At 38.5% G+C, this 14838-nt stretch overlaps 1 protein-coding gene across 8 annotated transcripts in view; it reads left to right on the top strand.

Moving 5' to 3' along the window:
• Window positions 1–14838, top strand: part of ARHGEF28 (Rho guanine nucleotide exchange factor 28) — a 317386-nt gene that overhangs the window by 117690 nt on the left and 184858 nt on the right. For all 8 annotated transcript variants that reach the window (XM_038010485.2, XM_007975209.3, XM_038010483.2 and 5 more), the window contains one exon: window positions 13690–13837. In XM_038010485.2, the coding sequence (XP_037866413.2) occupies window positions 13690–13837 (148 nt within the window). The remainder of the gene's footprint in view (window positions 1–13689; window positions 13838–14838) is intronic.

The following is a 14838-nucleotide window of genomic DNA, read 5'->3' as shown; positions in this document are numbered from 1 at the left end:
AACTTCTTAAGACTTCACTGTAGAGTTAGGTGTGAGCAGATGGTCACGGAATCAATCAGTGCACTGGGCTGTCTCTTGTTTTCTGCAGAGGCTTTGCTGTGGGGGATGCAGCGCTGATCACAGCGGCAGGGCTTCCAGGAGTTAAGAGGGAAGCATGGGCTTGACTCCTGGTTCTTCCAGACCCTCCAGATCACTGTATAATCAGGGCATTTACCTCTCAAAGCCTCTGTTTCCTCATCTATAAAATGAGGATGATGGTTTCTACCTCATAGGCCAATTGTAAGGCATTAATGAGATAATTCACTTAGAATGGTGCTTGGTACATTCAAATGCACAGTACTGTTAATTAAAACACAAAGGGTCCTATCATGGCCATTTTTATCCTTATGTGTTCCCAAGCAACCACACTAATAAACGGATAAACACTACTGTTTTTTGCATTAAAGCTTTCTGTTAGAAAATGAGAAATTTCATATTTAACGTGAGTGAATACAGTGCCTGATGTCCCTTTATACGTGAGATACCTTCAGTAACATCTGTATGGTGGGAGTTGGATGACAGTAGAATGTCTGCCATGGTAAGGTTTCTAAACAATGTCGAATTGTATGGGACCATTGAAAGTTGGTGAGGGGAGGGAGGGAGGGAGGTAGAAGAGGGAGAAAGAAACAGTGAGGGGCAAGAAAGGATAAGGCCAGAAAAATAAGCTCCTTCCTTTTAAAGCCATGGCTGCTTCTGCCTAAAGTGGATGGAAATGAGAACGGAGTCCCCAAGTATGCTCTCCTTTCTCCCTGCAGGGTTGTCTGGAAAGATGGGTTCCCCAGAATGGGGCTGTGCCATTAGCAGGATGTGAGTAGTGTGAAACCTCCCCACCCCACTTTATGTGTTTCAAAGAGACATATCCAAGGTGCTTCTTTGGCCCTCAGCTCTTGATCTGGATTGGATGCAGTGTTCCTTGTCAGCACCAAAGTTTAGATCCTTTTCTGCCTCCCTCTCCCCTCCTTTTTACAAAAGTGTTTTCAGATTGCCATTCCTGGTGGGATGAATCTTTCTCTCTCCTGCTCGTTTTTATTTATCTATTTATTTTCCATCTTTCTCATGCTTTTCCTATTTCGACTAAGCTCCATGTTGCTTTGTTTTCCCAGCTTTCTCTGCTTGCCCCTGTCTCACTCCCCAACCCACTGCCATTGTTTTCGTTTCTCTCCCCACTGAGCCCTCTTCCTTTTCCTTTCCTTTCCTTTCCTTTCCTTTCCTTTCCTTTCCTTTCCTTTCCTTTCCTTTTTTCCTTTTTTCCTTTTTTCCTTTTTTCCTTGCTTTGCTTTGCTTTTTTGAGATGGAGTTTTGCTCTTGTTGCCCAGGCTGGAGTGCAATGGTGCGATCTTGGCTCACTGAAACCTCTGCCTCCCAGGTTCAAGTGATTCTTCTGCCTCAGTCTCCCAAGTAGTTGGGATTACAGGTGCCCGCCACCACGTCCAGCTATTTTTTTTTTTTTTTTTTTTTGTATTTTTTAGTAGAGATGGGGATTCACCATGTTGGCTAGGCTAGTCTTGAACTGCTGACCTCAGGTGATCCGCCTGTGTCGGTCTCCCAAAATGTTGGGATTACAGGCATGAGTCACCATGCCCAGCCCCTTGTGTCCTTCTTTCCCCTCTTCTGTAGGCTCTTGGAGCCGGGGCTGACCGATTGCTAGCTGCTCCTTCCACATGCCCTGCTTCTCTAGTTTCCATTGGGGCTTCAAGTTTTCCATGCTGTGACTGGGCTGGCTTTTTTCCTGCTTTTGCTTCGATTTGAGGAGAAGAGCAACAGGACCTGAAAGTGCTCTATAGTTTAACAAAGGTGACGGGAGCCCAGAAGAGAAGAGACACGACAAGGGAGGCTGGGGATGCTGTGGGGGTGGGCGCTGAGGAACTTTAGGGAGAGTTCATTGATTCTAATCCTGACTTCTTTCCATAAAGGCTCTTCCCAGTCCCTGGGGGAGGAATAGGATTCATTTGGGGGTCAGACTGTTGCTCTTCCCCACTAGTAGCTTAGGAGAGTGGGAAAGGTATTGGATGGAAGGTGACCACCCGGGATTTCTGGTCCAAGGTTAGCTGTGTGATAGAACCTAGATCAAGGTTATGGGTCTTCAGTTTCCTGTAATGTAAGGGGTTTGATCCCGATGAGCTCTAAGGTTTCTTTCAGATCTCTAAATTGTACATTTCTGAATCTCTGCTTTTCTTACTGAGGATTCCCAGTATCTTGCAATGAGCATTACTTGGCAGAGTATTTAGCACTCTTTTTTTTTTTTTTTTTTTTTTTTTTTTCTGACAGAACTACAAGTTTATTTATTTTTATTTTTTATTATACTTTAAGTTCTAGGGTACATGTGTTACAACGTGCCGGTTTGTTACATGTGTATACATGTTCCATGTTGGTGTGCTGCACCCATTAACTCTTCATTTACATTAGGTATATCTCCTAATGCTGTCCCTCCCCACTCCCCTAACCCTACAACAGGCCCCAGTGTGTGATGTTCCCCTTCCTGTGTCCAAGTGTTCTCATTGTTCAATTCCCACCTATGAGTGAGAACATGCAGTATTTGGTTTTTTGTTCTTGAGGTAGTTTGCTGAGAATGATGGTTTCCAGCTTCATCTATGTCCCTATGAAGGACATGAACTCATCCTTTTTTATGACTGCATAGTATTCCATAGTGTATATGTTTAGCACTCTTATTTAAGAGTGGCCTGCTGTGTATGTGTGCATGTGTGTGGGTACCGCACTGAGGATAGAGGGTGGGAGGAATGTTCTCGCACAGATGCTGGCCAGATGAGAGGGCCAAGGGGAACTGTCCCCATCTTTTATACCTTTGTACAAAGGAGAGGACTTCCTGTGGAACACAAAGACTTGGTGGTCTACCATGAAATAAGAATGGATAGTTATGATCAGGTTATGCCCAGGGGTAATCAATCCATGGAGACTTGGGTTGTTTGTATTCCTGATAGTCTTCATTTTCGTTTGGGATGTTCAGTGCTGTTAGTTGGCACAATAACCTTTAGACAGCACTTGATATAAATCTGTAGACCTCAAGTGCTAAATAATAACCATGTGATGTTACCATCTGCGTGGGTTCAAGCTGAATTTGAAGTTGATAAATTGTAGTCTTTACTGTGATGCAGATGTAAAGCTTGTTTGGGACATGAACCGTAAAAAGGGCTTAGAGGAGTATTTTCTTAGATCATTAGTGACTTTGGTCACTAACAGAACTTAGTTTTCTTCCCATAAGACAGCAGAGGGTATCCTATAGTTCTTAGAGGGGCTTTAGAGATCCTTTCTTATTGGATAAAAGGAAACCTTTTTTTTTTTTTTAATCCAAACAAGTATTATGAGGAACAATATGTAAGCTTGATAAAACTTTATTATTATAAATGTGTTCTTTAAGTTTATTGCCTTTGTCAGTTCAGTGGAAAAATGACAACCTGGCACTTCAGGTCCTCTCCAGTGTCTTAAAATTTGGTAAATAATGAATTTAAGTGGATGACAACGCTTTTAGATTTAATACTAATTGGAAACGTATTTCCCAAATGAAATTTAAATGGAATGTTTACGAACTCCCAACATCCTCCCATTACAACTTAGGGTTCCCCTGATCTGTTTGAAAACCGTTAATACAGAGAATAAAAATAAACTAAGCATAAATGCAAGGAACTAGAAAAACAAACCAAAGCAAAAATATAAGGGAGAAATTTAAAAAAAAAGCTGGGGCTGGACACAGTGGCTCACATCTATAATCCTAGCACTTCAGGAGGCTGAGGCAGGCGGATTGCTTGAGCCCAGGAGTTCCGGACCAGCCTGTGCAACAGGCAAAACCCTGTCTCTACCAAAAAATTAGCTGGGCGTGGTGGTGTGTGCCTGTAGTTCCAGCTCCTTAGGAGACTGAAGTGGAGGATCACTTGTGCCCAGGAGGCCATGGTTGTGGTGAGCTGAGATCATGCCACTGCACTCCAGTTTGAGGTAGTGAACAAGGTCCTGTCTCTAATAATAATAATAAAAAATAAGAAATAAAGAAATAAAAAATAAAAATCAAACCTAGGGCTGGATGTGGTGGCTCATGTGTGTAATTCCAGTGCTTTGGGAGGTTGAGGTAGGAGGGTCATTTGAGGCCCAGGAGTTCAATACCAGCCTGGGAAACATAGTGAGACTTTGTTTCTCCTCCCGAAACAAAAACAAAAACAAAACAAAACAAAAAACAAACAAACAAATAATAAAAAAAATTAACTAGATGTGGTGTGGTGGTGGTGCCTGCAGTCCTAGCTACTCAGGAGACTGAGGTAGGATGATCCCTTGAGCCTGGGAATTTGAGGCTGCAGTGAGCTATGATCATGCCACTGTACTCCAGCCTGGGTAATATAGTGAGAACCTATCTCAAAAAAAAAAAAAAAAAAGGAGAAGCAAAAAACGAGCAAATAGAAACCCCACAAAATCCAAATCTGCTTATGTAGGCCCCCCAATTTTAAAATATATTGAAGCAATTAATCTAGAATTATATACCAGATATTATAGATTCTAGACACTGAAGATTAGATAGTTCTTTAAGTTCTTTAGCCTCATTCTTTCTCAGACGAAATAAGCAAAACAGAAAAACAAACAAAACACACCATCTCCTAGTAGTGCTTGTTCCTCCTAAGCTGAAGCAATCCTTGTCATCTTTGGACATCTCTGTTCCTTAGAGGGCTCTCACTGTGGAGCTGAACTCTGTCCCCTGTCCTTCCCTGTATTGTTTTGTGCTCTTCCCTTGGGGCCTGCAGAACATGTCTAATCCCATGTCTGCATGATAGACCCTCAGATATTTGCAGTGGTGACTGTTTGCCCATGACTCGTCTCTTCTTTAGCAAAACAGTCCCAGTTCCTTCAATTGTTCCTCATATGACAGCATACTTTTTGCATCCCTTTGGCATCCTTGTCCTTTTCCTCTGAATGTGTTGTCAGCTTTGTCTATATTTGTATTACAGTATTCTATGGCCCAGGTGAGTCTGACAGGTATAAAGCAGAGCTTGACCATACTCACTCTTAATGGAGTTACTACATTTTCATCAATATAGGGTAGGGCAGGTTGCTCCCTCAGTGACGCTGGTGGATTATTGATTAAAATCCCAACTTGTGTCTAACTGTTAAATTGCTTCCTTCTTTGTTTATGTAGTTGATGATCTGGGGGCCAGTATAGGGCCTTTATTCCTAAAGGATTATCAGAATAATGCAAGAGTGATTACAATTTTTCTTAGACCCAAGCCAGTACATTTCCCACTATGATCTGCTGCTTAAAGTGCCAGATATTTGTTTTCACTTACTAGGAGTTCTCTGTTTCCATGGAATCTGTTAAGTTAGGGGTTTGAAAGGGAAGCAAGCTAATGGGCTTTATAAAGCCTGCTTCTGGTCTTGTGAGGAATCTGGAGTCATTTGCTGACCCCTGTTATGAATTGTCTTTTACTCAGTTCTGCTGTGTTACAGAAACAAAGGCAATTTCAATTTGATAGTGGTGAATCATTCCATCAAGGATGAAAGTCATCTAGATTTTAAATTTATATATATGTGTCTGTGTGTGTATGTGTGTATATACATGTGTGTGTGTGTGTGTGTGTGTGTGTATGTAATTTTTTATTTTTTGAGACGAGTTCTCACTCTGTCACCCAGGCTGGAGTGCAATGGCATGATCTTGGCTCACTGCAACCTCTGCCTCCTGGGTTCAAGCGGTTCTCTTTTCTCAGCCTCCTGAGTAGCTGGGATTATAGGTGGGTGCCACCACGCCCGGCTAATTTTTTTGTATTTTTAGTAGAGATGGGGTTTCACCATGTTGGCCAGGCTGGTCTCAAACTCCTGACCTCAAGTGATCCACCTGCCTCGGCCTCCCAAAATGCTGGGATTACAGGCATGAGCCACCGCACCTAGCCTGTGTGCTTATATTTTTTGAATTATTGTGTTTAATGCAGAGATTTGAATAATGGGTATCTTTTACAATTATTAATATATGCATTTAATTTATGCTAATTATTTCTTTGGGTAAGTTATTTTAATTGTGTAATTTAGATCTTTGATATCCTTGTCAATTTTTTACTTGTTCTATTAGCTATTGAAAGAGGCAGGCTAAAGTTATCCACTGGGATTGTGGATTTGTCTACTCTATTGGATCTGTTAACTTTTGGTTTATATCTTTTAAAGATGTGTTATTAGGGGCATACAGATGTAATATTATAATATTATCTTATTCAACTGACTCTTTTTATGACGAAAAATTTCTCTTTCCCTAGTAATATATGTTGCTTTAAAGTCTACTTTGTCTGATATTATTTTGTCTGTGCTAGCTTTTCCTTGGTTAGTTTTGCATGGATGTCATTTTACTTTTAAGCTGGGTTATTTTTAAGGTATATCTCTTGTTGGCAGTGTACAGATATTGTTATTGTTTTTGGATTAAAAAAATCCATACTGGCAGACTTGGTGTACTATTTGGAGTAGTCTATCTACATTTAATATAATTGCTGAAATAGTTGGATTTATATCTACATATAGCTATTTGCTCTTTGTTTGGCACATGTTTTATTTTTATGTTTTTTGTTTCTCCTGTCCTGTTTTCTTTTTGATGAATCAACTATTCTTATTATTTAAGTTTCCTCTCTATAACTCATTAGTTATGCATTCTTTTGGTGGCTACTCTCAAGTCAAAACATATATAATATATTATAAATATAATAAAAGTACTTTTTCAGCAATTTCCTAATATGGCTACAACTTTAATTTCATCTACCTTTTACATTTTTGTTGTAGCACATTGTAGTTCTACAAATATTTTAAACTCCATGACATTATAATATTTTGTAAAACATTTTCTTATATATTACACAAAATACGTGCTTTTATAATTTTGTAAAATTGTTTATATATTTGATATATTTATTCACATATTTACCTACTCACTATTCCTCATTCTTTCCTGCATTTCCGTGTTTCTGTTTGAGATAATTTCATTTCTTCTTGAATAACGTCTTCAGTATTTCTTTCAGTGCTGGTCTGTTGGCACTGAATTCTCTCAGTATTTGTCTTAAACATTTTAATTTCAGTTTCGTTTTTAAAGATATTTTTGTTAGACATGGGATTTTCTTTCACCCTTTTACAAATACTACACAATTGTCTTTTGGCTTCCATTACTTCTCTGAGTGGTTCTCCTGTCTGGTATTTTGTTACATTTTTGTCCTCATTGTTTCCATGACTTTTTATTTGTCAACCCTTGTTATTCCTAGTTGTTTTCAGCAGGACTGTTGGCCTGTGTGGTCTATTTTATCCTATCTGGAGATGGACACCTACTCTAAAGGCTATTTCTGAAAAAATGTCTTATAAGTCTTTTAAGTTATTTTAGTTAACCTTCCTTTAAAAAAAATGGCATTGTGATACTTCCCCCTGGATTTAACCAATTTGTATTTACATGACTGGGACGATACATCTGAATAATCTTGATATTTTAAATTATATAAAAGTCAGATGCTTTTAAACATGCTTCAAATCAGTGGTTCTTCAGTTTTTTGATTCACATGTTCTTTGCGTACCCTTCTCAGAATCTGTGACTGATAGACAGACTCCTCAGATAAATGCCCAAAACTGCTGCATACATTTTCCAGAGGATTAAGGAACATTTCCCCCTCACCGTATCTGTCCGTAGATTTCAGGATGGGAACTCCTACGTTAAGAACATGAAGCAAAGACTGAGTTAAATGAAAAGCTGTAGATAAGTCACTAAACATTTGTGCATTTGCTGTTCGTTCACTAACATGGTGGGGAGAAAGTGTACTGAGCCTGGCACAGAAAGATGTGGATTTGATTTCTGGCTCTGCTCCTCACTAGATCTAATATTTTCAGTATTCTCTTTAATAAACAAGGTTCATAATAATACTTCCCAGGTATTATTGTGGGAATAAGACAAGAAAACACACAAGAAAGCACTGTATAAATTGTGATGTGCTGTACACATAGATAATATGTATAAGTATATAGATATATCGATGTCTGTATTTGTATATATGTGCACACACATATAAGAAATATTTGCATTTCCACACTTTCTTTTAAAGAAGTACTTCAGCTACACACAGTAATTTGAATAAAATACTTTGTGCCCACAGTGCTTCCTTTGGTACCACGTATGCTATTGTACTTGAGAAACTGTAAAGAGGATAACCTAAGTTGGAGGTTGGGGCAGAAATCAAGAAACCTAATATTACACATCTGGCTCTGAGATCCTGAGCTAGTTAGCAGTAGTACCTATATTTGTATTTACTTACCTATAAAATGGAATAATAACAATGCATCCTTTTTTTTTCTTTTAACTTTTCAAGGATCTTAGAAAGTTCAATGCACTGTGTTCTGTAGGAAAGGCTCTGTATAGATTTTTTTTTATTATTGTAAAGAAGACAAGTTTCAAATATTGACTACAAATCAAATTTGATAGTTCACATAGCACTATATTTTTAGCATAATGGTTTTCATGGCATGTATTAGTAAACATTGATTATCAACTTATTTTTACCTTTATTATGCTTCTTTGCCTAATCATCCCATATAAAGGCGGTGTATAATACTAGAATCCATTGGAAGATAGTTTATGTCTTCCTGTCAAATAAAAAGGTGACAATTACCATTGAAAAGTATTTATTAACTTCCCATTTTTGCCTGTTACTATAAAAGCTAGAGTTCATAAACTTTTTCTGAATCTTTAGATGCCTTTGAGACTATGATGAAAGCCATAAACCTTGCCTCAGAAAATGGACATATATGCACACACAAAACCAGTTTTGCTAATAATTTTCAGAGGTTCTCAAACTGTCTGAAATCCGTCTTCAGATTCTTCCCTTGGTTAAGAAACCCCACTATAAAAAGATGCATCCTTTTTTCTCATTGTCATAATTTGAAAATGCAGTATTTGTTCATTGCCCACTCATGCCGTATATTTAAGAAACCAGAGAGTTAAGGTGTTGTTCAGCAAATAGCATTGTTATTAACAAAGTGTAATTATATACAGATGCATTGTTTATAGTGAGAGGGAAGAAAGGGAGGAAGAGAGAGAAAACATGAGTACAAGAATACCCAGTGATTAAACTAATACAGCCACTCAATTACCCAGGTTATTAGAGACATTGATTAATGAAAAAATGTTTAGAACATGCAAACTAGTGTTGACAGCCATTTCCACTTTAAATACCATCTGGAAAGGAATAGGAAAGTTGGATGAGATAGTTTAAGGTGGCAAAAACATTTGCGACCTTTTTGGTTCTCTGGGAAGAAATCCACAGATGTCACAGCATGTCAGCAGAAGGCTTGGTCTTTGAAAATCATTGAGTTTTACAAGTAGAATTTCTCTAGAGGATGCTTGATGGTAAAAAATGTTAGTTTAATTTACCTGTTTCTTTGTGTGTATTTATATTGAACTGTGTTTAGTATGATTATAGTCAATTCAGCTCTTCTGCTCTACATTTGTGATTCCTGCTTTCCATGTGACTTGGCCTTCCAAGGTTTTATGGGAATACTGATGAGTATTTTTTATTTGGGCATGATTGGGTAAGAGGTGATACACCTTCACTATTTGACGGGGAAAGGAAATGATTCTGACACTGATTCCAACTGGTTCACTTGGGAAACTAAAAATTTTGATTTGCCAAAGGCAAAGTTTGTAGGTGAATTCGTATGTGAAACAGAAGAGGGAAGACTAAATTTATTCAAATTGAAATTTGGTTTGGCCACTAACAATGTTTGCATTATCTTGCAATAGACTTTTATAAAAGTGGGCAACAAATTTCAGTGGCAATGGAAAAAAGTGAATTAAATCAGTGAGGAACTGTTTATGATCTGTTAACACAGGAAATAATTCCAAAGATAGTTTTGGCAAAGTTGGGGTGAAAATGATCCTCTTAACCAGCACATGTGGTGATAAAAGTTGATACAAAATTTTTGGAAAGAAGTTTGGCAATTTATGACAATGTGTTCATATTTTTGGAAGCATTTCTAGAATTGTATTCTAAAATAGCATCTCAAAGGATAAAAAATACTTAAAATGTTTATCAGGAGTTGTTTAAAATGTTAAAAAGTCAGAAGTACTCTTAACGAACAATAGATGAATATTTGAGTAATCATGGAATTATAGAACATCAAACGCTTGGTGGAATACAGTTAAAAGGGGTGCCAAAGATTGTAACAACGTGGAAAAATATTTTTGATAGAAGAGAAGAAAGAACACCAGTATGTATTAATGTATTATGCCATGAGTATAACTGTGTAATAATTACCTGTGCATATGAATAAAGACTGGAAGATAATAGGAAAAATGAAAAAAGGTTGATCGTTTAGGATCATATCAATGCAGATGAAATCTAAATACCTTTAATTGCTGTTATTTATTAAATAATGAAAACTTTTAAACAGTCTTCTAATTTTGTGCTTTTATGGATTTTTTGTTAGATATTGAATTAATTAGAAATTTAATCATTTGGTAGAATGCATGTTTTTGCTCCTAATGGATAGCTATTGTTCTAAAACCGTTTATTGAATTGTCCATTCTTTCCCTGCTGATTTGAAATGCTATCTATTATTGCATAATTTCCATGGGTACATGTGTTTGCCTCGGACTTTGCACTTGTCTGTCTCTATGCTACTATTACTCTGTTTAAATGACCCTGGTTTTATTGTATGTTTTGCTTTGTGGTAGAGCAAGCTTTGACAGTCCAAACATTCTCTCTTAAAAGTATCAATTCAATTCTAGTGTATTTATTCCTCCAGATGAACTTTAGAATAAGCTTGTTGAGTTTCATTTGACAAATGGGTTTTGACTAGACTACACTAAACTTGTTGATTAATTTGGGGATATAATTTTGCCTAGCATGCTTCTTATTGTTTCCAGAAATTTCATTGGCATATTTGAGTGTTTTATATTTTGGAAATAGTGAGTTTATAGAAACGTGAGAACACATCTCTATTGCTTCTGTGTAGGAGCAGAGTGATTCTGATATTTATGCCAACAAATTTATTCAGGAAAGTTTCTAGTTTTCAATTGCCTGCACAAAGAATGCAATTGGATCCAGATGGGGAACTGAAAGAGGTACTCTGGAATTCTGTACATTGGAATTTTGTCTTTGTCATATATGAAATTGGTGGCCTTTTAAGAAGAGCAGCAGATTTTCAGTGGCCTCAGTGATTAGAAAGATCCCACTCTTACCCAAAAAATTGCCACCTGTGGTTGGCTATTTAAGCTGTACTTGCATATTCTTTCAACTTGCATATTCTTTCAGAAGACCGCTCTTCCTGCTGATCTCTTAAGTGCTTTATCTAAATCCATGTCCTTTGAGCTTTATCTGCGTTTTCTGAATGAAAATGTTCTTGTTATTTCATCTTCATATTTTCGTTCCTTGTCTTCCTCTCCTGCCCATCCATTTCTGTCTAATAGGGTCTCTCTGTTGGTTTCTGTATCACCCCCTCTTTTCCCATAGCCTGTTTATCCGGGTCTTTCTGATGTTTTTCTGGTTACCATATAAGAGACTGTTCTTATTGCTGAATCTCTTCTGAGTGTTAGGACTTCTGGGCATCTCTCTTTAATCTCCTTAATGGGCATGTCTTATTACTCACATAACTTTTGGTTATCCTTTTACTAGCGTAAAGCATGGCATGGTTCTTGAAAGGCAGGCGTGATGAATTACAAGACTGTAATGTTCAGGGCTGTATTGCATTAGAAAGGGTTGCAATTAAACTCTCATAAGTTGTAGTCCTTGAACACCCAACCAAATATAATAGTAATATGATCATTGTTTTGAATAGATGCAGATTAGATATCCTTGTGATCTGTGAAAATTTTTAATCTGTTTATATAGTTTGTTTTTTATTAAAAAAAAATCACGAACAGGTCAGGTCAGATCTGCCTGTGGATAGTTAACGTCTCTTTAGCAACCAGGAACATGACTAAAGCAAGCTGTTCTTCCTTTTTTAGGAAATGGAATTTCGTCTGAGTTTCCTCTCTCAGTCATGTTAGACATTTGTTGTTTTTTGCTTTTCAGATCTCCTTCCTGAACTTTTTTGGAAGCTATTGTATGGTAGATTTTTCTTGGCATGTTGCTTTTCTATTGATTACGTTTATGTGTGCACATACACATGCATGCTCATATGCAGAAAAAGGGCAATTAAAACTGCCAACCAGTGACTTTTTTCCAGAACTCCGTACTTTGTATTTATACCATTTCATAATTTCAGATAACTGTGTGTGTGATAGGTTGCAAACCACTAGAAATGCATAGCTTTTTGTTTATTGTAAAAAAATGAGATTAAATAACCATGTGGCTACTAGAAAACCCTGCACTGATTTTGTTTTTGATCCTGAGTGGTTTAACTCTTAGTGTCCTATGAAATATCTTGCTGATATTTGTCAGAGGCAAATTGATGTTAAGGAGTCTGTGTAGGCTTTTCTCTGTTCACCTTCTCCTCTATCGCAGGGTAAAGATATCTTGGCGAACAGGTTTGTTTTTGTTGGGCAAGCACACAAAAGCCCAGATGCTTCTCCACGCCTGGCCGAGCTCTGGAGGCCCTCCAAAGTGGGCGACCCTTTCCGCCTCCAGGTTTCCATTTCCCCGCCACTCCCACAGGCTGGGCAGAATACGCTCTCTCTCTGGAGGCCCCACTTTGTATTGCTTTTTGTGTTTTGGGTGGGGAGTAGCACAAATCCTTCAAAGCCTCTGGGGTCTGGAGATGACCTGGCAGTCCCTACCATAGCTGCTGTTCCCCTGGATGCAACACAGCTGCTATAGCCCCTCCGCAAAGCTTCAGGATGACGATATACCCAAGAGCCCCAGCTTGCTGCCCCACTTCCTTTGACATTAGTCCTCAGAGGATGCCACAGTGACCTGAGGTGGCAGCTCCTGTCCTTGGCACCAAGGCACTTCACAGGGCTTTGTGCCAACCAGAAGCTCTTAAGAGAAAGTGTGAGGAAAGAGCACTTGGAAACCCCTCAGAGAAGAGAAATAGCAAATGGAAATAGCATAGCAAGGGAGAGGGAGTAGTCTTATTTATTTGGCAATGTTTGTAAATATTTAAGATTCTTACAACTGACTATGGTCTAGTACAGGGTAAGGCCAGAGATAAGAATAATTATCATGAACTTCTGTACTAATAATGGCATTTTAGGTACAGGATAAAAGTTAACTCAAGCCATGATGTTCAGCTGGTAGAAATTCAGAGTAAAAGACTGCTGGGTGTGGTGGCACATCCTTGTAGTCCCAGCTACCAGGGAGGCTGAAGTGAGAGGATGGCTTGTGCAGAGGAGTTTGAGACCAGCCTGGGCAACATAGTGAGACCCTGTCTCTAAAAATAATTTTTGAAAAGTAAAAGGCAATGAAGTACCACACTCCTACATCTAGTACATTTTAGAAAAAGAAAAAATTCTTTCCTATGCCCTGAACTTCTTTAACTTTAAAAACAGAACAAACCAACTCTGATACCCATACCTAATACATCAGGAAGCATCTTCCCTAATGTCAAATGTGTTGTTGTTGGAAGGAAGCACTCATGCTATTTGAACTCAACCACGTGAAGTGAATATAACAAATGACACTGTTATGGACCCAGGCCCTTTGTATTGTGCTTTCTTAGAGCCAGGACAAGGAAGTGTGACAATGCCCCAACTTATTCCTTTTTCAGGGGCAGATGACGGTCTATGCGAAGTTTGACAAAAATGTGTATCTTCCTGAAGATGCTGAGTTTTACTTTACTTATGACGGATCTCATCAGCGACATGTCATGATTGCAGAGCGCATCGAGGATAACGTTCTCCAGTCCAGCATTCCAGGTGAGGTGTCCTCTTTGTTGTGTGACTGGGAAACTGGTCTGCAAATAACTTCCCTCTAGGGATGTAGGCCAGGAAGAGAGCCAGGAAGAAAAAGAAAACAGTGCTGCAAGGTCAGGAGTGTGTGTGCCTCTGTGTGTGTGTGTGTGTGTGTGTGTACATTAGGAAGAACACTCACATCTGAGATTCTTCCAGCTGTATCTGCTGCTTAATTAGGAGTCTTAACTTAGACCAGGCAGACTCATCCTATTGACTACACCCAACTTTTATGGTCGGGTGTGCTTTGGATGCAATCAAATGGAGGAAACACTGTCTATTAAGTATCACCTCCTATAACCTCAGACCCATTGCCAGGGTTGGCTCAGGCAGAACTGACATTGACAAAGTTTGTCTTCTCTCTTCCTCATTCTTCTGTTAGCAGACTGGCAGTTACAGGTCTGCCTCTCCTCTGCTTGCTCCCTTTGGTCATTGGGGTTCCTTCCTTGATGCCCTGTCCATCCAGAATCTTCCTTGGGGTATCTCCAGCTCCAGAACTTTCTCTCCCCATTATCAAAATGCTTACATTTTGAAACCTGTAATTTCCCTAGTTCCTTCTTGCTAGATGATAAATTAATGTATCCTGTTCATATATTGTGATGAGCTAATAGCCCTTCTTGATATAGTTATTTTATATTTTTATTGGTATGTGGGTTGTGCATTTAAGGGTCATCAGGCTTTAACCTAATGGTGGAATTAAAGTGTCATTACCTACAGGACAGGGAGGGCATTTTAGAATTCTTTTTTGTTGATTTTGGTTTTTCTTAACTGTGGGTCTTTCAAGTCCTTTTAATTTGGATCATAAAGAGACTGTTTAATTTTTCTTAGAGTTAAGATTGAGATCATTTTTAAAGGAATATGTTCCTATGTGCTTCTGTAACATATCTGCTACACGTGGAAAGAAGGTAGCCAGTGAATATGCAAACAACACAGACACAGTGAGAATTGTAGAGAAGTGCAGATACCTC

This window comes from Chlorocebus sabaeus, chromosome 4 (genome assembly GCF_047675955.1).
Source record: "Chlorocebus sabaeus isolate Y175 chromosome 4, mChlSab1.0.hap1, whole genome shotgun sequence".
Lineage (NCBI taxonomy): Eukaryota > Metazoa > Chordata > Mammalia > Primates > Cercopithecidae > Chlorocebus > Chlorocebus sabaeus.
The sequence above is the reverse complement of the archived record's forward strand: the minus strand, read 5'-3'. Positions and strand labels throughout refer to the sequence as shown.